The sequence below is a fragment of the Acanthopagrus latus genome, chromosome 11 (assembly GCF_904848185.1).
Source record: "Acanthopagrus latus isolate v.2019 chromosome 11, fAcaLat1.1, whole genome shotgun sequence".
NCBI lineage: Eukaryota > Metazoa > Chordata > Actinopteri > Spariformes > Sparidae > Acanthopagrus > Acanthopagrus latus.
Window position 1 is genome coordinate 22964509 of NC_051049.1, and position 27771 is coordinate 22992279.

The following is a 27771-nucleotide window of genomic DNA, read 5'->3' on the forward strand; positions in this document are numbered from 1 at the left end:
GAATTCTGGATTTGGTGAATATTTTAAATGAGTCCCGGGTTGAGATGCAGAGTGGGTCCGTTCAAAGCAAGACAGGAAGAGTCTTGGGGTTTCACATCTGGCAATAAAGGCGGCTCTGACTGGGAGAGATTCTTTTATTACATCTGAACAGGAAAGTTTTGGCTCAGGATCTAATAATACTTGTTACCTGAGGAGGTCGAGACTGGATTTGACGCCAAGTTCAGCGAATGAGACACAGCTTCTAAAATTAGAATGCTGTTGTGTGCGTCTGTGTGTGGGACGGAGACAACGCTGCCACTGGATTTTCTTACGCTGTGTGAATAAAAAGCTAAACTGCCTGAGCCTGGCAGTTCCCCCACTGCAATAATCAGTAAACACAGGGGTTGATAGTGCAACAGAAGCTTGTTAGATGTTCTCAACAACCCTCCTCCTGGCACAACAAAGCCCTTACATAACATGATGAAGCACGGCACACAAGGAGGATATGACAGGTAGAAGGTTATTTACAGGGGAAGAGAGAGGATGAACACAAAATCTAAATGGCTGTATGGTTTTGCTCCTGCTCAAACTTCATCTTCGGTTTTCAATGTATGTAGACTTCCCCAATGCTGTAGGAGGACAGAGATGCTCACATAGGAGGCAGTATCATTTAAATAAGGCCTGTATAAGACATGCATGCAAATCAAAATGACTTGTTTAATCACATTTTTTGACAGAGGCAACCCGTGGAAAAAAAGGAGAGGGTTGTGGGCTGGTGGGCACAGCAGGCGCAAAGGGACTGAAAAGCTGATGTAAATGTGATTTTAATGATTTAAAAACAAAAAAAAGTCTTTTTTCACATTTGGCTGGGTCAAATTTAGATAGCAAGAATCTTTCAACATTTCCATAAATATTCTTATTTGACGGCCGACACCATTCTCATGTCTGCATGTTAACCGTGAAGCTAAAGAACCAGCCTGTTATCTCTGCCAAGCATAAAAGACTGGAAGCCATCTAAAGCTGACTGATTAATGATTTATATTGCATTCGACTAGTTCTGAGGACGTTTGTGCAGTGTATAAGTGCCCTATTATTCACCTGTTTTCATGCACAGTTTCAATTTGTTCAGAAAACCATTTTTTATGCAGATTTTCGGTACATTTGGTTACATTTCCACTATATCTATGGAAACCTGACATATGATTGTTGCCTAGTAAACAGAACAAGTAAGGCAGCATAAAGTCACACATCGTTACAGTTACACGTCACCTTTTTTATTACGTATTAAACTAACACAGCCCAGACACCAGAATAAAATGTTGGCATTATATGTTTCTGCAAACTACAGATATGTCCAATTTATAAGTCTCATACATTTTATATTGACATTTCTACAATACGTGTTCCATCCTGTCCGACGAATTGACGAGCGAATGAACCTTAATATCAGGAGGAAGAAAGGACGGCAGTAGGTCTGAAATGTATTTTCCCACCGTGTTTGAGCAACAACAACGGACATTTTCAAGTAGACATCAGGACAATATCAAGCTCTGCAGCAACAGAACAGAGATGCTATGCTATGCTAATCTAAAATAAGATCATTTCTTTACTGTTGCTCTGGATTGACTGAATTTGATCTTGTAGTTGTGTTTCCTTCTATGTGTACTGCATCTTGACTACAGCCTCACAGATATCTTTGAGCATCACACCTCATGGCAGTAGAAAATAATACAAAGTGCCGCCTGTTCAGAGAATGAGTGATATTCATTGGCATGGAAATCAATCTGCTTTCATTTGGTCAGTTGACTGACTGGAGGTATGAGGTTGCATGACATTGATTCCGAGCCACTGCATGAGCGTCCTTACCGCAGCGCTCTGCCATCGCTTTCTTGCCAGCTGGTACTGGATCGGCCTCAAACCACGTAGAGGAAATGTTTTGGGTACAGCTGCTCCCAATACTCGTTGGTTTAGACAACAGCATCAGCATGTTGGGGAAAATCATCAGTCATCCTCTGTAAATGTCTTCAAAGGGAGCACAACAAGCAGAGCAATAAACCGGTCAGTCAGAGAGTGAATTCATGGACTACTGTGACGTATCTGTGGCATGTTATCTTATTCTGAGTTATCCACATGTCTGTGGTTAGCTGTTAACATAATGAACAGTCAATAATCGCTTCAATAGAACCGTTACCTGACATTATGTGACCCTAACAAGAACTGTAGAACCTCTAATAAACGTACAGAGAAGAGACCCAGACTGACTAACCTGATTTTCTCTCTTCATGATCATGGCGCCTCGGTGATCACCCCGTGGTAAAAACAGAAATCGTTTTAGACGTAAACAACCGCTCAGTTCCCAGCTGACTTGAACTCACGGCGGCATTGGAGCTTCAGTTTCAGAGTCCCTTGGCATCCATCCATCCATCCATCCATCCATCCAATCATCTGCAGACAGGAAACGCTCCAGGGACAAACGAGTGAGACCCAGTTCGTCCTAATGCATGACAGACTCCAGTGCTCTGTGTGGTCACGAGGGAAGGATGGAGGAAAACTGAGGGAAATGGATCAAGGGCAGCACGTTGCTTAGTGGTTACAGACAGGCATGGAGACACAACTATACATGTCTGCTGACCTGTGTGACCTCAACACCTTTAGAGCATTATGCCTAATGGCTCCTGTAATAATAATTATAAGTATATCAATTATAAGTCGTAAAGATACATTTATTTTCATCCACTGGCATCGCGGCTGGTGTGTTTCATTGCACGACAGTCTTTGGATGTACCTAAAATCTTCAACGCTGAATGTGAACGACTGGAACTCTTCTCCACTGCATGCCTCCCTCGGACTCAAACTTCAAACTTAGCCATCACTTACTTCACAACAACTCACCTGTAAAGACTCATGACTGCATCTGTGGCGCTGGTGGTTCAGGAGAGAGAGAGGGTGGTCCACTAATCAGAGGGTCGGTGGTTATATGTGCCCTTGGGCAAGACACCGAACACCAACTGGCTCAACGGGTCACTTTGATTGGTTTGTTTGCATGGCAGCGTCTTTGTGAGTTTACGAACGTGTGCATGTGAATACGACAAATGCTGTAAAGCACCTTGGGTGGTTGGTAGACCAGAAACAGGTAACAGAAATGCAAATCCAGTTACGATCTCGCACAACAGACAGACATTGGGGATTTATAAAACACCTGGTAAAACGCTCACAACTGCTTCCGGGGTAGTTCTCACTACAACAGATGTCCGCAGGGACACATTTTCCATGATAACACACAGACACAGAAACTCACAAGGAGAAAACATTGCTAATCGATGCTGTTGTGGCGGGAACCAAGACATCAGCGCTGAGAAAACAAAGAATAGAGAGTAGTATTGTATTGGGTAGTACTGGATAAATTACATTTTGAGCTGAGGTGAATATGAATGCCAGCACCAAATTTCATGGAAAGATGTCATCCAAGATTTGTCAAGCATTGAACTGACCAACTCACAGAGAGACACACAGACATTGCCACAAAGCTACGCTGCTTAAAACGTGACCAAGATCAAATCAACGCTGCTCAAGTAAACTAGAATAAAGGAACATCTCTCTCTGGGCATTTTATCTTCAGAAGAACGAGGGTCTAGCTTGTGCTTAAAAATCCAATCAACAGTCATTAAAAGAGCAGCAACCCTGGCAAATACAGTCTGCACAAACACGTATTTAAACAGTAAAAAGACAGAGCGGGAGATGGATCTGATTTCAACTGGAATTCAGATCCACTGGCTATGAAGTGATACCACGTCATAATTACAGGGAACAAGCCCCAAACATCAATACAGACGAAAAAAAAACATGAAGAAACTCCTTCACAGAGCCAGATAAAACTAAACCAATCATTTCACACTGGGGGAACTGTGCTGCTAACCCTACTGGGTTTTAATTAGCTGCAGCGGTACCCATCACTACACACATCAATACCATCTCTGCTGGAGAGCGAGAGCAGCGCGAGAAGAGAAAAAAGGAGAAGAGGACGGAGACGGAAAAATAAAGTATAAAGAACGTACGCTCCTCTCCTCAGCTGCCATCATTTTTTTATGAATACATTTGCTACATGTATGTCAATCTGAGCGGGACGGGGGAGGGCGGGGCTTAAAGGCAGGCACCATACCGTTACCATGGCAACATGAGTCTTTGAAGTTTTTGCCCCCTTTTTTTTTTTACAGCTGGATATAACAACCAGATCTGCTCACTCTCTCCCCTCAGTTTCCTCCCACCGTCTCCCTCTCTCTCCCTCTCTCCCTCTCTCCCCCCTCTCGCTCTTTCACTCCCTTTGCAACATCACATTTTTTTTCTCTTTGAAGACTTAAGCCGATTCCAAGTCAAACCCAACGCTATTTCTGGCTCCATTCAACGCCGGGGCTGTGGCTTTGTGCTGTGCTGTGTTTGACATCTGTGTGTGTGTGTGTGTGTGTGTGTTTGAGTGAAAGAGAGAGAGAGAGAAATATGACTCAGAGTGTGTATGGAAAACCAGAAGCGATAGGTATAGGTGTGTGTGTGTGTGTGTGTGTGTGTGTGTGTGTGTGTGTGTGTGTGTGTGTGTGTGTGTGTGTGTGTGTGTGTGTGTGTGTGTGTGTGTCCGTGTGTATGTGTGTAGGATAACAAACATAAACAAACAGCCTGATTACAAAGCCGCCTGCTGGTCGGGGCCGATAATGAGAAATGCTGTTTCATGTGTTTGAATGTGTGTGTGTGTTGCATGCAAGTACCGACACAGACCTTGAAAAAAAAAACATATCTGGGGGGGCTGGCGAGAGAAGAGGAGATAAAAGGAGCAGAGGGGGGATGGAGAGGAAGAGGAGTGAGACAGGAAGAGGAAGACAGGGGGGAGGCAAAGCACTGAAAGATGCCAACGTTGTGTCATCATGTTTCCAATTCTGTGTCTCACACAGATAAAGATACAATATTAATTTGAACAGCCACATGCAGCTCCGACCGAACTCTACACCCACAGATCTGTGAGTTTTTTAAAGCTTGGGTTTCGATCCTAGATGTCCAAATGGGGCCATTTTTAATTAGGAAAGCGTTTTGATGTACACAGTGTGACAGGACTAATATACGTCTGAAGCCTCCAGTTCATAAAATTAAGGGTTTAATGAGCTTAAGGTCAGGTTTGTTAGGTTATTCTAGAAGCATTTTTTGTTGTATTTGAGGAAAATCTCTTCACATCCCAGCAACGATCATAAGGCAAATTCTCTGACAAACAAAACATCAAGTCCAGCATCTTTTGAGATAGCATGCCTTCAATAAGCCAATTGCTGAACAATAATTTAACTGGCTTTCTGTTTGTATACCTACATACGGTGCACTTCATGTGCACCACAGCAGTCTTTAGCAAGGCTAAGAGGACGTATTGCTAAAGCTGGCAAACTAGTCACACATGAATGAAGAGAAAGTGTGGCCAGTATCTCCCAATACTAACATGCTAGCCTGTGAGTACTGACAATAGCAATGCTTATGAAATTGGTTGGTAATTTTCCTACATGTGAGACACAAGGTAATGCTAGTTGGATAAGGTTAGCAATGACAATGATGCGCTGTGCTCCCAGGACACAGCCCCGAGGCCTGTTGTTCAGTAACCATAGAAACACAGCCCCCCAGCCAAAGAGCAGTAGCAGCGACAGCCAACTTCAGTGGGCTAACTTGTTCAGCAGCTAACCAAGTGTGCACAAAGCACACAGCCCCTGAGCCAGGCTAACCCAGTTCATATGAAGCATTCACTTATGGCAAAGGAGTACTTGTTGAGCCAGGCTGCCTTTTCAGACTGAGGTAAGTTTGTGACGCCTATTTTGCTTCTGTTTATAATGACTGTTTATTCCGTTATTAGCTAAGAGAGCTTGTGGAACGTAGCGAACTAGCCACTGGCACATTATCTAGAAGCTAGCCAGTGAGGTCGGTGGAGTGAGGCAATGTAGGTTCATTTAGTTTGGAGGACGGCTTGGATGGAGCAGCTAGGACTTTTCCAGGTGTATGCTTTCAAAATTAAGCCTGGTTTTATAACTTGTAACAGAGGGAGGCTAGCTGTTTTCTATCCTTGTGTTAAGCTAAGCCAACTTAACTTTTTGCTTGCTAGTGTACAAACAATCCTGTCCACTCATCTTAGTCCTTTCAAAGAAAGTGAACATAATTCTCCAATCTATTCTTTAAACTATATTAAATTCATCATATGAGCTTTTTTCCAGGCTGGATTTTGTCTAATTGTATAAACTGCAGGCTTCAGATACATAGCAGCTATTGTCTGCACAGTAAATATGAAACTACAGCCAGCAGCCAAGAGCCAGTTAGCTTAGCATTACATTAAGACTGTATGGAGGAGACAGCTAGCCTGGGTCTGTCCAGAGGTAAAAAGGTTCTTCCAGAACATACAAACACAACTTCTCTTCACAGTCTGCATTTTGTACGGAACAGATGGGACCTAAACAGGCAAACTAACTATATACCTGCTGCAGCTTCTTACTGTACAGGCAACGGATTTGAACAGATTCTCTCATCTAACCCTGAGTGAAAGCGAATAAGCCTATTTCCCAAGACGTCGACCCTGCTCCCTTTTATGATACGCAGGCCTGTACTGCTGTAAAGACATCCATTCACACCTTTATCACCAGGAAATGGGAGAGCGATCACAATCGCACATCTGATCTCAACAGTGATTCTGCACAGAGGAGTTGAAAGAGACCTTGAGCCTAATGTGCACAACACAGTCACCGCCTTTAATCCAAACTGGACTTTTCCACAAAGGCGGTTCTGTTGAAGCTGTAGTATTGCATCGGTCACACTGTAAGAGGGAAGATAAAAGGAGCAGTTCTCAGAGCACAGCACTGTATTAATGTCAGACTGCAAGCCATACATCTCCCTCAAACCACTTCTTCCATTAATTTGATAAAATGGATGACTTTTTGTTGCCACAGAATTACTGCAGATTTCCACCCTAATCTAGAATTCCTGCTTCATATTTTTCTTTACAAAAATGAAAGGAAATCTGATGTTGGAGTCCAGCTATAGTTTCATCATCATCACGCCCTCAAGTCCTAATCCTTTTGTGTCCGGCTTTCAGGTCAGTTTACATCATGTTCAAAACTCTGATTAAAGCGTTCAAAGATCAGAGGAAAAACATTGAGTTTTAGGGTGGACGTTCCCTTTGATGGCACTGGTGCATTCCTCCACCATGACACAATGCATCATACTATTAAATCTCATGCAGAGTCCGGGCTAACCTCTAAACAATTAGTCTTTATTTAAACATCAATATCACTGTTGTAGTCCGTATGCCACATGTAGCCCAACTGGGTGGTCTGTATCATACTAACATTTATTGTAAAGTAGGAGCAGATTTTTGACCCTGACAGTCAAATGGAATTAGCTTTTTGGATGCAACACGCTCAAAGTAAAAAAAAAAAAAAAAAAAAAAAAAGCATTCAAAACAGCATGTTAGTTACTAATAAACTGGTGAAAAAATCCTCTTTATACTTTTCAAGCTGACGGCTTCAAAATGCTTATTTTGTTCAACCAGTTAACAGGCTGAAAACCCAAAAATATTCAATTGTCTATAATGTAAAATTGAGAAAAGAAGCAAATTGTCCCATTTGTGAAACTGGATATGGGGGATATTATATACACCGCTGTTTAAGCAAAGAGCACAAAGATTTATGATGTTTGGCAGGCAGGATTAGGAATAACTCAGAAGACTCCCGAAAATAATGGTATAAAATACAAAAAATAAAAAATAAAAAACAAAGAAAAAAAAAGATGAGCAAATACCAAAAATACAGAGTGACAACACAAAGGGTTGAACAAAGTACAAACAAAATCAAAGTACAGATCAGGAGAAACACAAGGAACAAAGCCAGAAACAAGAACCAGAAACACGCCACTGGGAGACACAGGAAGACACAGGAAGAGGCTCAGGGGAACTGACAGAGACAGCAGGGGGCACACACACTATATACACAAGGGCTGATTGACAAACAAGACACAGGTAAACACAGAAAAATGGCGGGAAATCACACAAAAGGAGGAACTGTAAAGCAACACTCGACACGTGACGGCAAAACTTCGAGATAAAACAGGAAATCGCTGACTTGACGAGGTTCTGCATTGCAATAGATGCAGGACTTCATGAACAAAGTGTCTTTCTTCTAAAGTTTCTGTATTTTTAGCCTTTTCTGTTGCCTGACATCTGATTCATTTATTCAGTCATTCAAACAAGTAAATGAGAACATCGGTTGAAAAATACAATCTCATCAAACACATTCAGAACCTAAACAGAACCGGAGCCACTTGTGTCTAAATAAGTAATATCTGTCATGAAAAGTTTCAGTCCTGAAACAATACAGAAAGTGTCTGAATGAAGAGACCATACTATTAATTTTGATATGGTTTGTCATGAGTTGTACTTATTCATATGATATGAGGTGAATGTTGCGACTGATTCCTTGGTCTAGTGTCTTTTAGTCACATATGAACATTCTCTATTTTGTTTAAATCAAATGAAATCAGCATCGAGTCAATTTAAAGTCAAAAGTGTTAAAGTCTTGTGTTTGAGCAACTAAACAGTTCTCTTGCCAGTCCTCCACAGTAGTCTCATCATTTCAACACAATTCAAGCCTGGTTCTCTCTGAGAAAACTTGAGAAGTGTCCACATGCTGCAAAAATGGGAAACTTCTCCACCTATGTGTCTGAAATATCTGACCTGTAATCTGCAAATACACTACTCAAAAAAAATATCAAGGGAACACTTAATCATCACAATGTAAGCCAGGCCAGTTCAGGGATATCAATCAGTCCATTTAGGAGAATCAGTTTCACCTCCTTTGGTGTGAATGGAAGTGACAACAGGTGCAATGGAGAGGCAAAAGCAAGACGTCTCCCATGGAGGGAATGGTTTTACACGTGGTGGCCTCAGACAGTTGCAGTCTCCTTCTCCATCCTGACTGATTCTTCTCTAGCTCTGTGTTCTGCTAGTGTCCTCCCAGTGTCACTATTGCTAGCATGAGGCGGTACCTACAGCCCAATCAGGTTGCACAGGTAGTCAAGCTCCTCCAGGATGGCACAACCATATGTGCGTTCACATGAAGGTTTGCTGTGTCTCCCAGCACAGTCTCAAGAGCATGTAGGAGATACCAGGAGACCAGCTGTTACATGAGCAGAGCTGGACAGGGCTGTACAAGGGCATCAATCCAGCAGCAGGACTGGTATCTGCTCCTTTGTGTGAGGAGGAACAGGAGGAGCGCTGCCACAGTCCTACAAAATGACACCCAGCAGGCTACTGGTGTGCATGTTTCTGACCAAACTGTCAGAAACAGACTCCTGAGGGCCCAGCGTCCTTTAGTGGGACCTGTGCTCACAGCTCGGCACTATACAGCTCACCTGAGAACACCAGGATTGGCAGGTCTGGCACCCCGTTCTCTTCATAGATGAGAACAGGTTCACCCTGAGCACATGTGACAGGCGTGAAAGAGTTGAAGGAGCAGCGTAGTTAATTAAAAAAAAAAAACTTTCTAGTTTGCCTTTATGCAGAATAAGCCGTGTTGCGTGAGTGGTATTGGCTTGGAAACTTTACACATGTGATTAATTGACACATTCATTCATTTCAGAGTGACCCAGAATCTCCAGGATCCCCCGTTCAACAGATCCAGGGACCTGGCCGACCTCCTCTTGCTGCCTCAGGCCAGGAGGGGCCCCAGTTTGGAGAGAGATCTTAGACTTTAAGGCTGAGTGGAACCAGATTCAGGGTTTTGTTGGAGAAGAGTTGAAATGGAGAGGGGGAGTGAATAAAGAGTGGCAGGCCTTGCCCTTGGAGCCCCAACAGTGACGCACACAGATGGAAAGAATTAGAACTCCATTCCAGCACAAAGATGGATGGATTATTAGATAGTCTGTGGAGTGGAAGGGGAAGGGTAAGAGACTGAAAGAAGAGGCGAATGACGGGAGTGTACACAGCACTTTATTGCATGTATGCAGTTGCTCTAATGGAATGTCTCAATAACTGTTGGATAGATTGCCCTGAAGAGGATGAACAATAATCATTTTGCTGATTTCTTCCTGCTTCACCGATAAGCTTCACATTTGGTTTTGACTGAAGTGTCTCAACAACTTTTGAGTGGATTGCCATGAAATTCAGTATACTTATTTAAGTGCGCTTCAGGATGAATTACAATAATTTTGGGATCCCTCACCCATGCTCATAATGTCAAAATGTTAATTTGGCTATTTTCATCAACCTCAGCCCTACTTTGTGCTAGCCTAATTAGTGAATGTTAGCATGCTAACATTCTACACTTAGATGGTGAACAAGGCCAACATACATGCATATTTAATATTATTCATAAATACATACATTTGTATTTATATTTTGATAGGTTATTGTTTCAACTTAGATTTTAAATGTTCTACAGCTTCAGGCCATTGTTTAACTGTACTGCCACAACTTATTTACCTCTTGTTTTTGTTCACGCTCACAATTATCAAAGCTCTGTTTTACTCCACAATAAACAGACAGACACATTTAGCAACTATTAGGTGAATTTAACAGAGCATTTAGCAGCTACATAGTCAGACATTTCCCTTTCCCAGTTGGTGGGGACCAAAACAGAGCGAAAAGAAAAGGTGAATATTGGACTGACATCCATCAGGACACAAACACAACTCCACATGAATGATAATGTTGCCTCCTAACTGCTGGATTTGTGCATAATCAAATGTTTTCTAACAAGTTTGCCGGATCAACTTAAAGATGATGTTGTGTCAGTTGTGTTGACAGCTTTATTCTGCTGCCCCCTGTGGTCAAATAAAAGCAGTTACTGTTGGTTTAAGCATCCAGAACATAGCTGCGATAAACTGCATACATGTTCTTTAGGAGAGGACTTATCAATATACATTTATCCAGCAAGATTGTCTTAGGCACAGTATACACACATTATTGAGAACATGTGATGATGTTTTCTTTTTTGGTCCTTGTGGAGGAATACACATACACATCCTTCTTTGTGTACCATTTATAGGTACGGTACTTGCTGTGGGCTATTTATGTCCTTAATCCCTAAACTATGTATACACACCCAGTCTGTACATGAATACAAACACTTTACTACTAAATGCACCATGTCTCAAGATATCTATCTCTTAACCCTCTACAGAGGTTTGTTCACTGAATCTGGAGTGCATTTAGAGCACACCCAGCGTAACAATCACTGCGGTCTCTCAAGTCATTTAAATCTCATTAACTTCTGTTAGGTCAGGAGGCTGGCGTCTATTTAGAGATTATAACTGAACAAATCATACTTACTGGGAACATTAATGTCCACTTGGTGCCACTACAGGTTAAATGGGTTTATTATTGTGATAATACTGGAATGAATTAATAAATACCTTCAGTATGAAAAAAAATAAATTTAGCTTCAAATTTGGTTCTTGTCTGAAGGTTTTACACTACAGACACTTGTCTGATTCACTGAATGTTAGATATCAACACTGTAACAGCAAGTTACACCTGGTCGAACACCAGGGGTTCATTGAATCATCACATCAAGTAACTAGAACAATTTCAATATTGGCATTGTTGACAGAGATAGTTTTATCAGTTTGAAGTATTAATTATCATTTTGTGACTCATTATTAAACTGTTGGTGCACTTTCTGTGCACCCTTGTGACTGATAATAAAATATGGTAAATTATTCACAGGCTTTATGCCTTAGTGTGTAAGCAGCATTTGGCACTTATACACAGCTAGTTTAATGGAGACTACTGGTCCCCAAACTAGAAGCAGTGTTCCTTCAAGATTCACCAGGTAAAGCTAAGGATTATGAAATAACAAATGTAGAAGAAAGTAAGTGCCGCAACACACACTTTTCTCTAATCTTTGTTTCTTTTGTGAAATTTTGGATAGCTATGTGTCTTTGGGGTTGGTTATAAATCTTAGAATAAAGCTATGTGAGCAGAAGCCTCTAGAGGAACATTTGTCTTTCATGGAACTGCCAAAAACCACCTTCAAGTGACAACCCCAAACTATTTGGTATAACTGGTTTAATCCCCACGACAACTACATCAACAGTGACAAAACAAGTTCAACAAAATGTTAGTGGTGCTCATAATTATGGATAAAGTAATTATGGCTGTCACACACATTAAGTGGAGTAAAAACTACAATATCTGAGTTTACTATGAAGTAATTTCCAATGGAAATACTCCAATGAAGTATAAGTACATCAAACTGTATTCAAGTACAGTACTGTGGCTCGTATCTGTATGCTTGTGTAACCAGATCCAGCAAGCAGTTGGCTTATCTGAGCAAAATCAGGGGAAACAGCAAGCCATACTCTACCAGCACCTCTATGCTAGGCTAAGTTTTTCAGAGGGTTAGGTCATGTGATCTCGGACCTGTGAGGCATGAATAGAGAGAAGGAATGTGGATCCATCTTTCACTCTATTGTTCTCCTCCCGTCTTTTCCAACTCTGCAGCCACACGAGTATCTGTCTGACAATGAAGAGGACTGTTAATGTTTAAAACAGCTGAATGCTTTCCACCTGAACAATGAGTTTCAGCTGTCAGAGACACAGCTAGCACAAGGCCGTGTTTCAGCACTTCAGCAGGTAGTGTTACATACAGGAAGTCAGGGATTGAACATTATGTATGCAGCCTTGTTTGACTGGTGTCAGTCGCTTAGTCATGCACTTTAGTCCAGACTGAAATATCTCATCAGCTACTGGATGGATTGCTCTGCAGTCTTGCACAGACATTCATGGTCTCCAGAGGATGACTCCCATTGACTTTGGTGATGCCTAGATTTTTCCTCTAGTTTCAGGATGAGGTCAAAATTTTCACTTCTCCAATACATTGGTTTATGGTCAAAAACATGCATAATTAAGGGTATTTAGTTCAGGAAAGAGCTGCAAGCATGACTGTAGAATGTAATGTTAATTAAGGACCTCAAATACAGGTCCATCATTTTCTAAATTTGTGACCTGCTTTTGTTTCACACTTAAACTTCTTGATACTATCTATAATTATAATTCATATTCTTACAAGCTTGGGTTGAGCGTGTTCATATGTTTTAAATTCAGATTTTTTAAAAAGTTTTTTTTAGCTTAATTTGTACATGTTTTGAATAAAATACTCTGACTCAAGTATTATGTTTAAAGTATAAAATTACAAGAAATCAACAATTCATGGTCTCAAGGACAACTTAAAATACAAACATAGTTCACTGGAGAAAACAATTTGCTCAAACCAAGCAGATGACTATACAGGTCCACATGACCTATCCCAGCTCTGTCAAGGCCCCCGGGGACAGATTAAACAAGGCAGTGATAGTTCACTTGACAGCGTTCAAAGACTTCACTTCACTTCCTCTCTCCAAGGTCAGTATGTGGCAGCATGGACAGCAGAGGTCAAGCGCCTGTCGGCCTCTCAACAAAAACAGCTCATGTTCCCCAACAATCAGGGGCTTGTTGGAGCTTTCCAGTGCAGCCATGACAGAGCGAGAGGAGGGTGAAACTGAATCCCTCTCTCAGCCTCTCCCTCTCTCAACGTATATCTGTATCCCTTCCTTTCAGTCATCATATCGTCAGAGTGGAACCCTTCAGTTGTCAGAGGCCGGAGTGCTCTATCATTTAGTTTTCTGCATGAGTGGAATCAATTTGTAAAACACTGGGAAGTGGATTTTTTTGTTTTAAGTACATTTGTACAAATTTTGTCATTAAAGGGGCAACATGTAAGAATAGGCAACCTGTCGAAGTCATACTCACAACAAAGGGACGGCATATCACCAGAGTAGCCACTAAATGCTGCTATCTGTAGCCGCTGTATGCTGGGAAGCTTGATCAGCCGCACACCTAATGGTGCAGGCTGGAAACTCGGTGCACCTGGGGAGAGTTGGTGTTTACACCACTAGCCCAGAAACGTTGGACCGGAATGGCTGTTGCTTGCTTGGAAGCATGCTAACTTTGGCAGAAATCTCTGAAACAAAATACATAGACATCACAAAGAAGACGTCAGAACTGTGATTTCTTCATGGGCTGTTGATCATTTTAGTTAATATGGAATGTTTTCAACTCTGATTATTACATATTGCACATGACCTCACCATAGAAGTTGGAAGAAAGACTCCCAAACCTGGGAAACAGCATCGTCCGAGGAACACGTGAAAGGCACTGCATGAGGCAGTGAAAAAAATCAATCATCATGCTGTTTAATGAGCATCTTGATGTGTCACACCTGTCAGGTGGGATGAATCATCTTGGAATCACCAAGGAGAGGAGCTCATTAACAGGGTTAGTGTGAACGCGGGATTAATAAAACATTTGCGTGTGCAAACAACTTGTAAAAAGTGGAAGCAAACACAAGTGTGTCACGTTCCTATTTTAACAGTAAAACTGCTGTGCACAGGTTGTTCTCAACAGTATCCTCACCGTTTGACAGTCAGAACCCACATTTGGAAACAATCAGGTTCTGAATCGCATCGCACCGCTCTGCTCTGACTCACTGTTTACATGTTGTGTCCATAGAGACCTCACAGGAAAGCCCATACCTGTCACCCCTCTCCTTTATACTGAACTTTTAAGCCGTCCATAATCCCTGTCAGCCATTCAACGCACTTTACCTGCAGACATCTCCTTCCACCCATTATCCATCCATCTTGCTCTTAAAAGCCAAACGCACACACACAATTCTCTTCTTCAGCCTCTCCTTTACTTTCAAAGCACATTACAGCCCATTACACCCTGAACTCAAGAGGCTTAATGAGGCTCCTTCAGCAGAGAGCACCCTCAGGGCTCCGCTGTCATCCGAGGAGAGGAGTGGTCATCTTCAGTTACACTCTCTGGTCACAGGCAGTAACTCCTCTGGCTTTGAACCACAGAGATTTAAACATCAGTGCAGGACACACCCATCCCCACCGCACCCAAGTTCTGTTTACGTCCATTCAGAAATGGTGGAAACTGCGGAGCTATTAGTAGATTTACTCAACTGTGCTTCAGTACAAATCTACTAGATTGCACATTTCTGTTTTATGTTGCTTCACTTCATTTCAGAGGGAAATATTGTTGAGTACATATCCTCAAGTACTTGACTTCAGTGCAATTTTGAGGTATTTCACTTCCACTTGAGCATTTACACTTTCTGCTACTCCATACTTCCACTCCACTAAGTTTTGGAGGCAAATATTGTACTTTTTACTACATTCATTTAGTCACTGGTTACTTTGCACATTGCGTGCAGCAGCAGAGCCAAAATAGTGTATTTTCAAAAATAATCTATCTTATTGACAATCTAATTTTAAAAAAAGAATATTCAGGTGGACACAAACACCACTCCAAATAAGCGCTGAACTAATGTTGCCCTAATGTTTTGGCTGGAATCAACCAGTGTTAACCTAAATGTCCTGATGTAATGGATGGATGGATGTAAAATTGTGTCCCAGGATGCTGAGCGACTCTGAGTCTCTGACAGATGTTCTGCTGCTCTACCAGAGTCTATCAGCTACAGATGCCTCCTTTTTCTCCTTGCTCTCTCAATGTCTGTCTGCACATGTAAGCATAGCAATGATTTTTTTTTTTTTTTTTTTTTGCTCTTGCCCTGGGAGGAATGACATCCAATAGTTTCAGAGCTCTGTGTCTCTGATGGAAAAGTTACGGCTGTTTACTACTCTGCTACTGCTGCTCACAGAAGATTTTCATTAAAGACACTGCTGCGGAACAGCAGCGGAAAATGTTTTCAGGAGTCAATCTGGTTTCACTGCTTCTATCTTTCCCCTCCTTCGTTTCATCTTTTCCCGTTACCTGCCAACCCACACCTACAAACACGCTTAAGAGGAGGGAAAAGGGGGGTGAGAGAAAAAGCTCAGAATCACCAGACCTGTTCAGACCCGTTACCGACATGTGTCCCGAGTGATCCGATTACAAGTGTACAACTGTAAGTACAGGTGGGAACACCCCCCCAAGATACATTGAAAATGCATTTGAGACCTGATTCCTCTGTGTGCATGTTCAGTGTGACTGCCTGCGGGACTGACATCCTCTGTGAACCAAAAACAAGACAACGGGCAGAATTTATTACACACTTTCTGATTTACACACAAATCACTGTAATGTAATAACTACATGTTTGGCCTCTCCTAACCTGCCAGTGTTCGCGGCAGATGTTTGTTTGTTCCCTTAACAAATCACTAAATTCTGTGAGCAGTGAGGAGAAGGCGCCGTCTGTGACGAATCCTAAATCATCCGTGCCTTCTTGTGAATTCGGCATTAAATGCAACACATGAAGTTGTTTCTTTCCTTGAAAACAGTGTCGGTTTGTCGCTGCTTTGCACCAGACTGTTGTCAACACTTAGCAGCCGTTTGAACACAGAGTTAAAACTGATTTTCACTATTTACTCTAAAATGGAAACTAAAACATGTGTCGTTTTACAAATGCAGTAAACAGACTCAGTCCCAAGAACCCCTTAAAAGATTGTGCTGCTTTGTGAGATCTTGGTTTAGGAGAAACTTTGTAGACTTTGTGAAATGCTGTCTATTTTTGTAAATCTGTCAAATGTACATTAAGTTCTTTCTTTCTTTGTGTATAAAAAAACATTGTGTCCATTTGTCCCCGTGCTGTATGCGTTCATCTGCATAATGAATAGAGAAATAAAAGTCGATCACCAGTGGCGACTCACGCAGGTCACGATCTTCGCCATTTCAGAGGTTTTAAGGACATCTTCAGCCATATTACCCACATTTTTAGCTTTGTCTATCTGCCTCTTGATATCTGCATCCATCCAAATACAACAGAATTACTTTTCTGAGGAAAAATTATAAAAGCTATCCAGACAAAACAACCTGATGTTTTTTTTTATATCAAGTTATGTTTCAAATATCACTACTAATAGTTTAGGGAGTTTATTTTTTGTAATATAAGTGAGCCATAACCGGATTCCTTACATATATGTGTACTATATGCCAAGAGCTATGTCTCTCTCCAACACACACACTTACAACTTATAACCAGAGGGGTGTGTGCACATTAAATCATCTCTATATGTACGGCATTACTGAACACCTTTTAGTTTTTTGGCAGGACTTTACATAGTCACAGCCAGGCTGGTTCATGGCTTGAGCTGTTTTGGCTTATTCAATGTGCAGAATGAGAGTCTGAGGAGGAAATGAGAGAAAACACACACAAAACACACACACACACACACACACACACACACACACACACACACACACACACACACACACACACACACACACACACAGAGTCAGCACAGAGGAACACTATACTAGAGTCATTTTTCCGCCTTTTTCCAAATTCTAGCTGGACTAATATAGGTTCCAGCTGTTATGAAGCTTTTACTGATCAAACAGTTAAAGGCCGCCATCACCTGGTCGACAGTGGTTACTGCACTTAACATGCAGGCACAGAAAATCAAGACAATCCACAGAAATGGTGGCTTGGTGATACCTAGTGGACCCACACTGCCATTGCCCTTCTGGTTACCAGTCCAGCGTGGGAGCTCTCCTCATTATAATAAAGAAAAACAGACAAGCAACACCCCGCAGTTTATGCACGTCTACAAATCAATGATCGTACCGACCGCACGGTTAACCAAACAACATCATTTAATAAATGATTTTGCAAATACAAAACATCTGTGCAAAAAAAAAAAAAAAACAATGTTCAGACGAAATACAAAGACAAGGCCTCTCTTGGTCAAAAGGATAAGCATGTAAACCTTCTGTACGGGTACACTGTTACTGAATATAAATTTAATTGTATTTAGTTGTTATCTCGAATAAAACAAAAAAGGCACAACAATGATTTTTTTTTCCTTTTTTTTTTTTTTTTGCCAAATACAAAAAATACCTAGACTTGATTAAGATTCACAGTCTTGTGTACAAGTGGTTTTTGCACTGCTATATTAGTACACATACATCCTTTACATGCTGGAGGTCACGTGTACAAACTCACATGCAAAGGTAGCTCCATCTGCTTCAGAGGAACAAAAAGGGAAAGTACAGACAGAAAGGCAGCAATGACATAAAAACACCACGGGAAAACTTGCACTTGAAATGATTCGAATAACCTTGGACTAGATGGAAAATACATCTTCTCCCTTCATTTTGAGAACAATCAGCTTCTGTTCACCATATTTGGTTTGAATGAAGTGATTTGGGGTAAAATAAAAAGCTCAGTGACATGTAAATCTGATTTATTCTAATTTCACTGCGGTGAACTGGAGCAGCTGCTTTTCTTGCTGCTGTTTTCTTGTAGAAGCCAAGGGCTTAAAGGGACAGTTCACCCCAAAATCAAAATAAATGCATATTTCCTCTTACCAGTAGTAGTATCAGTCTGTCTAGACTGTTTTGATGTGAGCTGCAGTATTTTGGAGATATCAGCCGTTGAGATGCCAGCGTTAAATAAAATCAAACTAGATAGTAATTGGATTGAAGTGCAAAAAGCACCAGAAAATATATTTTAAGTCTTTTTACAGAAATCATGACCTGACTGCTGAAGATAATCCACATCCTTGTTATGAACAGTTACTTGTTGGAACAATTTTACTTCTAGCGAACCACCTGCCAAGTGTTTCACCTTGTCCGTGGTATAAATTTCGTATTCTACAGTCCGAGCGGCTAACTTTAGGTCCATTTTTCAGGGGTTCTGACACTCTGGACCAGTGTGCATCAGGTAACATGATTATAACAGGGTTTGGCTGCTATGGCTTCAAAAGCCTGGTGCTGGTCGTGGTTGCCTTGGAATAGAGCGAAGTCTGCATCACTACTGAGCTAGCAAACTTTACAGCCCCTTGTCTTCTGGGCGATGATACTATTGTTTGAAAAAAAGTTCCGACATTAAACTGCAGATAAAACTACAGGTAAGAGGAAAAATATGTGTTTTTGATTTTTTGGGGGTAAATTCACAAAATGTTCCATAATCATTAAAAAAAATGCACTTCAGGCAACAAGCCATCTTTACGATGCTTCCACAGCGAAATGTTAGCAACGAACCTTGGTGTCACACTGCTGAGAGAATATAGCTGACTAACAGAATAATGAAGAATAAGTTCAACACGTACGTACAGTCTGGGAAACTTTTACGACCCTTCAAAACCAATGATTGTCTACCACACAGGCACAACTGATAAGGTCACACGCTGCTCTGTTACTGCAGCTGGTTCTCTGACGCTTCACTGAATGCTTCTGATCAACCACTATCAAATTATAAAAAGGACAGCCGAGGCTTCGTTTCTGTGATCACGGGACTGAGAGTTCACCAAACACACAACTTCTTCACATGGTAAAGGGACAGTTGAGCAAATGTATCTGAAACCATCGGCTTGTTCAACTAGAACTGAACCTCACATGAAAAGTTTCTTTTTTCAAAACCTGCACTCATCCTTGTTAGGATTACCTACACGTACATGTCAGGATACCTTCCATTTACTGATACAGAACCAAATAAAAGCAACATACACAAATCTCTCGTGAGGCTGATCCTCAATTAGGTCATACATTCCTCTGTTTTAGCACAGAGTGGGCATCAATTTAGGCACATCAAACATGCTATTCATAAGGGTTTCTGTGTACACGGCGGGGACCCACTGAGGCTCATCTCTGCGATGGGGACATCATCCACTGCGAGCCTCATGTGCCTCAACTCTCCCTGCTTTGAGGACTTTCACTCCTCCATGTCTTCAATGGTATTTTTTGTACAATACAGAGAGTGAAAAATTTAAAAAAAAGAAAAAAGAGGAAAGGAGAAAAGATTTGAAGACATGACGATGTCCGTGAATAAAACCTTTTAGTTCCTTCAAATACAAAATATTGAGAAACTCTCCTGTTAAAATTTAAACACCGTAGCCAATTCACAATAAAAAGCGTCCTTTTGTGAGAGTCAAATTTTAGCTTACTGACGCCAGCCCTCGTGTTGTGAGGGAAGTGTTTGCCCTGCGAGCAGTCCAGTTCAGGAGAATATGAGCGCTGGGTGATTTCTAGGCTCATCTGCTGCTGGTATTTGAAGTTGGATGCCATATCCGCTGGGAGGTTTATGGTCCAATCAGAAGTACTCCTGGCATCCTCAGCCAGGAAATCTGTGCGCCAACATTTGAATAAGGCAAAGAGGCCAGAGTCCAAGTTGCAAAAAGTGTCAGACAGTCACTTTGAGGTTGCACGAATAACATTCAGGTGTCATTTCCGAAAAAAAGGGGTTTTGTGTGAAAGTGATGAAGCCAGATCTCAGCGCCTGGACGACGAATTGTAGCCAACTTCTCACCTGTGGCCGATCTGTTTTCTATGAAGGGGAGCTGTCACGTAAATCCAAGAGGCGGTGCACGTCACCTGTATGCCTCGTATACTGGTGTGTTCGAGCAGGTCGGCGCCAGTCCTCTCAGTAAAGGCTGCTGAACTTTTGGTCTGTTCAGTACTCTGTTCCCATTCTTGTCCGCTTGGTTGGCGCTTCGCTAAATGCAGTTTCTTTCACTGTACAAGTACATTTTTTTGTGTGTGTTTTAAAAATGTCCAGAAACAAGCAAGTCACAACACTGCTGTAAGGCACCAAGGTCCCGGTATGAATGTCAGTGTTTCCTTCACATCCTGCATGAAACAGTCCATTGACTGAGGATGTTTTTTTAAAAATTTTTTTTAAACCATTTCTTAGGATGGACTTGCTACTTTTCACCTTTACATTTGTTTCCTTGATAAAACGTTCTTTTGAATATATATCTTTGTATTTCATTCATTCATTCATTCATTCAGGACTTATGTACCGTATTTACACAGAGGTTAACATAATAACACGACATTTTCAAACCATGGTAGTAAGTACACTTTAAACAATAAGGCATTAAAACGTCAGACTGAGCTGTGTGTATACGTGTAGCGGCGGCAGTGTTTCTGGCACACCCAAATGTGCGTACAGGCCGGTTTCTGTTGGGTCTCTGCGTGGCCGGAGTAGAAACGTTGGACTGGGTCCCTGGATGAGAGGCTAAAATTCTCAATTTTGGGTCCCGAGCACAAAAAAAAAGTGTGAGCGTTCGATCCGTTTACAGGTCTGCGGTGATGACCTTGTCGTTATACATCAGTACGTCAGAATCGTTAGCGAGCAGCGCTGATGTTTGCGATGCGTGGTCCATCGGTCCCACCCCCTTTTGTCCATACACCTGACCCTGCCCGCTCCCCGGCATGATGCAGTGGGAGAGCAGTGGCGTGTTGGCGTCATGGTTGGAGCCCGTGGTGGAGGGCACTCCGCTGACGTGACCCGTGCTGGTGGAGCCGCTGGCGCTGCTGGGTGAGCGGCTTTTAGGAGGGGGCAGGTGGTGCTGGATGACCCTGGTGGGAGGAACGGGGGCAGTGAAGTGGGCCGGAAAAGCCGCGTACCCTGGCGGGATGGGGTATCCGTTGACGGGGATGAAGCGCTGGTGGGTTTGGGACACAGCCATGGGTGTCCAGGCTGTGATGGGAGCCATCTGACCTGGGGCGGGCATAGCCTGGGCTGGGTAGAGGTACCCGGCAGCTGCGGCGGCAGCGGCGTAGCGCGGGTTGCTGAGGTTGCTCACAGGGCTGGCGCTGAGCGAGGTGGTCTGGGTGGTGGCGTTGCCTCCGCCACCAGAGGGCGTGCTGGAGCTGGCGTGGGACGACATCCCCTCCCAGGCTCGCAGGCGGGCGTGGATGTCCTTGAACCGCGGTCGACGTGCTGGTCCCTCCTGCCAGCATTCAGTCATCAAACCATAAAACCTGAGAGGCAACAGAGCAAGTTAGTCATCAGTGAACACAAAGTAGCCTAGTTCTTTAAAAGTTGATTCTGAGCCATTTTTATTCCTAAAATTTGAAAATAAAAGTAAAATATCCATGTGATTTTTGAAAAACCAATAGCGGAGGCCCTTTAAGATGAAACTACAGGTGGACATTTGTTGGGACACATATTCCCACATCTCACTTCACAGCTTATACTGATGAGCAAAATTAACACAGCGTACCTTGGTGGGCAGTCCTCGGGGCAGGGCAGCAGCTGCCTCTTTCTCACCATCTCCATCACTTCCTGGTTGGAGAAGCCATAGTAGGGCTGCAGGCCGTAGCTGAAGATCTCCCACAGCACGACTCCAAACGACCAGATGTCCGAGTCCGTGGTGAACTTGCCGTAAGAGATGGCCTCGGGGGGCATCCAGCGGATTGGCAGCAGGGTTTTGGGCTGGAGGCAGTAGTAGTCCGACGAGTAGATCTCTCTGGAGAGACCCAGGTCGGAGATCTTGACGTGGAGCTGCTCGCCGACAAGAATGTTCCGAGCAGCGAGGTCTTTGTGGATGTAAAAGTGGCTGGCCAAGTACTCCATCCCAGCAGTCACCTGGGTTTGATAAGACACAAAGAAAAGGGTCATTTAAGGAGTAAGCAGCAGTGAACCTGTGACTTTGAGCTCAATCAGCTTGACAAGGCAGCAGTCCATCATCTCATGGTCTCTACTTTCATGTGTAAAAACAAGTAAAAACTCCACCTGTATGGCCATATGCAGGAAGTCTCCATGATCCAGGCTGGATTTCACCGTGCCATCCTCATCGCTGCTGCAGCCCACGTCAGAGTGTGGTGAACGCATGATGAGGAACTCGTGGAGGTCGCCTTGGGGCAGAAACTCAAACAGCATGCAGACGGGCTGCTCCTGCGTCACCACACCCAGCAGGCACACCACGTTTGGGTGCTGCAGCTCTGTGAGCACTGCGACCTCCTGTGACCGAAACAAAAGACAACTTCGAGCAAACGGAAAGATGGATATAAACTGATCAATCTACAAGACCGTAAAGATGGACGAGTGAGCAAATGAGCCTCCATGTTTGGTTTGATGACCCTGATGACCATGATAGTCTAATTTTGACACTTTAGACCCCCTTTTTTAAAGACACACAAGTGCTTTAAATTTCAAAAGGTCTATTTACTGATGTATTATATTTCGCAAATGTGAAAATCTCCTAAACTTGTGTTAACTGCAGACCTTATTTCAGCCATCTAATCTAAAACTTATTCAAAAAGGCCACTGACTTCGAGACAAGGGGAAAGAATCTTTGGTAGCACTTTACATTACCGCTCTGTCATAACAAGGTCATGCTGGATAATAATGAGCTAATAATTAAGTAATAAATGTAATAATCACTTGGTATTAACCAAAGGAGATGATTACAGGTGGGGTATATCTGAGCAATATTAGACTGAAAACTATGCAACAGTAAAGGTATTAATGGGCCCAGAGGATAATTATGGGGATACACATTTAAAGAATAGCACCTAAAACTATTCAGTATGAGTGAATAAGCATAGTTTGGTAATCATATGGTAACCTGATGATAAAATGGTCACGTCAGTGCAATATTCTGATTCAAAATGCTAATGTGGAGAAATAACCTGATATAAAAGTGGTTATATGGGTTGTTATTACCACAATATTACAGGCTACAATCAGAGTAAAACCTTCAAAACCACATCAAAATTCTTGGAGGTCTATTTATCTAAATGCCATAATAATACTACTGAAATGAATCCTCCCCTTTTGTTTCAACACTGCACCGCTGACATGTTTGGTGCTGCAGCTTGTTATCCTGAAGCACTACGCTCCCTGTCTCCCTTTGATTTCTTACTGCTAAACTAAAACACATGTGATACAGTTGATGCCCTGTACATATCTTGACGCGCTCACTGGAGCCTGAACCCTTAAAGTGAACGGACTGTTCAGATCTGTGTTTCAAACTCCACACACAGACGTTTCACCGCGTCACTCAGAAGGCCGGCCCTTCAGCCCTGCCTCGTCCTCCGTGCATGGAAAGGGAGGATTATGTTTTCACGACTCATCTGCTTCAATCCTTGACATCTAAATATATCTGGACAATCTGCCAGCGGTTACAGTTTGTTTTTGGAACTATTTCAAGTGAATTAATCTGCTGCTCAGTGAGTTTTAGCCATATACAGTCTGCCATCGCCCACCACGTTTACCTTCTGTGCAAATATAACAAGTCACGCTTCGAGTCCTGTGGGAAGAGAGATCTTTCCACTGGGAAGGTCGTCCCTTGGAGTTTAAAACGGTCGATTATTTTTGTAGCACATTTAATTTTAGCAATCCGTACACAACTGCCAGTTGGAAGCATGTCTCTGACAGTGACTAATTCTCACAGGTTTCACATGGCTGACTTTAAACCTCACCAATATTATATGTTTATACCTTTTCTTGGGAGTAGTTCTTTAAGTTGTGGACAATTGGGAGCAGTTAACTGAAAGCACTGGAAGCAGAGATCTACTCTGTACCTGCTGGAAGTCGCTCCAGTGCTGGCCACTGGAGATATCCTTCAGGGTCTTTATGGCCACAAGCTGCGCCTGGTCCATGCCCGGCAGATACAGGTGACCCTTGTAGATCTTCCCCAAAGGGCACTCTCCGAGCTCCTCCATGAAACGCACAGCCGACAGCGGAAGCTCTTTGGCCTTGCTCTGCGGAGAGAAGAGGGAAGAAAGTGAGATCAGTGGGTCGACGGATATGACAGTAAAATTAGATCACTGTTTTCTTTGTCAGGCCATTATTATTTCCTCCCCATTATCGTTGTGTGGAAAAGGGAAATGTTGACATGAAGTTTATGTTGGGGCTTCTAATTCGAAGCGGGCAAGCTGCCTATTATAACACTGAATATGTGTTTGAGTTGCAAAAAAATAATAAAAGTGCAGCCCGGAGAGTTGATAATTGTCATAATCAGACTCCATTACATCAGCTCCTAATGACTCTCGCTGTAAGCCCTCGGAGAGTGATGTGGGAAAACTGTGAAATCTGGCAACACGTTCGCAGCTTTAAAATGTAATTCAACTGACCGGTCAGCAGCTTTAAGAGAGACTAAGACATTAATTCACTTTCCAGTAAAACTTCTGGATCAGCTGGAGAAATAATAGAGAGGAGCTGTGGCTTTCTATGTGAGGGGAGACACTGCTTGTTTGTGTAGCTAAATCCAACAAGACTGAGCTGTACTGTGGGTAATAAACGCGTCAAAAACTGTTAATAATTTAGTTGGACTCAACTCATTCAATTTAACATTCTGCTTTAGTGTTAACTTCTTAACAAAATCAGCAAATGCATCCAGACCCAGAGAGCTGGTCTCTATGTCTCTTACAACAGACATTTTGGACAGGGACCAGATTTAACTGATAGAGTAATAAAGTCACTTACAAGTTTTAATTATTTGTTAAGTTCTGCTTTAAAATTTACAAAAGTAAAACTATTCCAAACCATGAGACTAAGATGCTGATAATATATGCCAAAGTTTACCATCAGACCGATGACACAAAAGATTTTAAAAACTCTTAATATACAATCAAGCAATCACCCTATCTGCAGCTAAACTCTCATATGTGAGGGCTGCCCAGGTGATTTCAGAGGGAGAAGAAGTAGAGATTTTTGTGCGTGTGTGTGTGTGTATAGCTGTATCTGAAGATACTGGGTGAGGCGAAGTTGGCAGAGATTTTCAGGTTCCAGGAACTCTGAGATGAATAATGAAATTCCTTGGTGAGCAGGAGAGAGAGACACACACACGCACGCACACACACACACACACACACGCACACAGACCTGTGTGATCTCTGAGGGGGGTGGTGTGTGTGTGTGTGTGTGTGACTGTGTATAGTGTGGGGGCCTGCTGCTGTTATGAGAGACACAGATGTTTTTAGTTATGGGTTTGTTTCACCCCTTCATTTCCCCCCCACACCCAAACCCTAAGATCCTCCTCACACACACAGCAGGTTTGTGTGTGTGTGTTTATGTGCGTCTAAATGGATTGACACAGGCAGTGCCCCCTGGGTGACCCTGCAGCAAAGCCTGCTGGGTAGCAGCCTAAGCCAAGACATAGTTGTAGATAAGAGGAGTTGCGAAGCGAGACTCTGCAGTAATGCACATAAATGACTGTATAATTTGAGGTTTTATCACTCATCAAAATGGTTCAGAGGGTAGAAAATGTAAATCCTCATTTACCCTAATTATTCCATATTCCACATAGATTATAAAACTACACTTCTGGCAAAAGCTTTTATTTAATTTTTTGAAATCTTAAAATGTCCCATATCATAGAAAGTGTCTGTATTATAAAAGGAGGTGTAGGCATTCATGTTCAGTCTAGAGAATGCACACAGCCTGTATTCACAAACTGTGCCTTTAAATGAGCTGTCAGGATTTTTTCAGGGTTGTGATCTCACAACTATACAGTCGCCGCCCCTCAGACGCGGTTGTAAAAAAGCAGCAGAGCTGATGCAGACACATGGTGGGCTGTGCCTGCTCGGGTCTGCGAGAGCTGGCCAATCAGAGCAGACTGAGTTTTTAAACAGTATGAAACTGTGTTGTCCTTGAAGGTCGTTTTTATTTATTTTTTTTTTTTGGGGGGGGGGGGGGGAGTGAAAACAAGAGTTTGTTTATTTAGTTTGTTTCAGCATGAAGGCACTAAAATGGAGCGTTCAGACAGAGGATGAATGGAGGTGCTGCAGCAATGGACCGAATAAGAAAAGTAAATGCATTTTGTGAACATTAAAGCATGTAAACATTTTCTAGCAGACATCCAAAACAAAAGCATGAACCTGTAAATTAGTGTAATATGCTCTCTTTAAAGTGGATGGTTATGTGGTCTGATGTGTCGATACCATGTTTCAGGCCTTTGTTGTGCACAAAGACCATTTAACATCCACGGCATAATTGCATAACTGCACGGTCGTCACTCCAAAAAACTTTGATCTCCTGTTACCTTGACAATGTTGTCATCAAAACACGGCGAGACAAACTCCTTTTTAGGTCCGTGACAGATTTGTTCCATTGCGAAAAAGGAAAATAACCACAGATATTAATGGCTTCTGACGCTTTGGTTGAAATTGTGCGGTTCTTTCTGCAGCTGTTGATAGTAACATTATACACATTACCTTGAGCGTCGGCTCTCGTTTGCAAAAAGCAGACGCACTGTCTGGATAACCCAACACCTCCACCACCATCACCGAAACGATGTGCAAAAAGATAAACAGACATGACGTGACTGAGTGCGTGGCCTTGAAGGAAATATGATACAGATCCTGATGTGAGCTTTGTGTTGGCTGGCAGAGCAGAGGCTTGATGATCCGCACATCACAAAGAGGTCAGGGCGGAAACAGAGCAAAGGATGTGAGAGGTCCAGAGGTAGAAGGTGGAGAAGAAGAGCAACAAAGCGAGAGATGGATTAAGTGCGAGCAGGAGGGAGGGGAGGGGTGTGAGGCGGAGATGTGGCAAAAGAGACAGCGGGGGGGGAATAAACAGAGAGGGGGAAGGAGGCGCAGTCGAACATTCCTGGACCCGCTGGGCTCTGATGATAGAGATCTGCGGCTGCGTCAGAGGCAGGTCATTTCCACATACACTTGAGCCAGCCAGTAACCCCAGCATGCTGCGACGTATCCCCGCTGACACACAGAGGGCTGTGCCAGTGTTTTGACTACTTCCTCCGTCTGCTCCTCTGACTCGAGAAGACAAACACTGCGAAGGGACGCTGGGCCGGATTCACCACGGGCGAGGACGAAATGCTGTGCGAGTGTATTTAAGTGTGTATTTAGCAGTGCTGCTGGAGTTTTATAAGCAGGGACTGAGAGAGATGATGGTGGGAGGACTGAGGTTTCATACTTCTGACATGTTTAGTGGGAGCACTGCAGAAGAGGGAGACTGAGGGCCAACATGTTGGTGACATTACGTTCAGTGCAAAAACTTGGTAACACTTTAGATCAGGGAACACATACTAGCCATTAACTGTTTC

General features: G+C 42.7%; 1 protein-coding gene and 1 long non-coding RNA gene across 3 annotated transcripts in view; both read right to left on the reverse strand.

Moving 5' to 3' along the window:
• Positions 1–1231: 1231 nt before the first annotated feature.
• LOC119027995 lies at positions 1232–14758 on the reverse strand. Its single transcript, XR_005077540.1, has 5 exons — positions 14626–14758; positions 14110–14176; positions 13772–13982; positions 2246–2530; positions 1232–2001 (listed from the first exon to the last, which is right to left on the reverse strand). It is a non-coding gene; the product is annotated as an uncharacterized LOC119027995 (long non-coding RNA).
• A 2847-nt stretch (positions 14759–17605) lies between these two features.
• ror1 (receptor tyrosine kinase-like orphan receptor 1) overlaps positions 17606–27771 on the reverse strand; it is a 136904-nt gene continuing 126738 nt past the window's right edge. For both annotated transcript variants that reach the window (XM_037115701.1, XM_037115700.1), the window contains 4 exons: positions 24284–24463; positions 22491–22718; positions 21979–22343; positions 17606–21736 (listed from right to left, as the gene is read on the reverse strand). In XM_037115701.1, coding sequence (XP_036971596.1) covers positions 21046–21736; positions 21979–22343; positions 22491–22718; positions 24284–24463 — 1464 coding nt within the window. In that variant the 3' untranslated portion in view covers positions 17606–21045. The remainder of the gene's footprint in view (positions 21737–21978; positions 22344–22490; positions 22719–24283; positions 24464–27771) is intronic.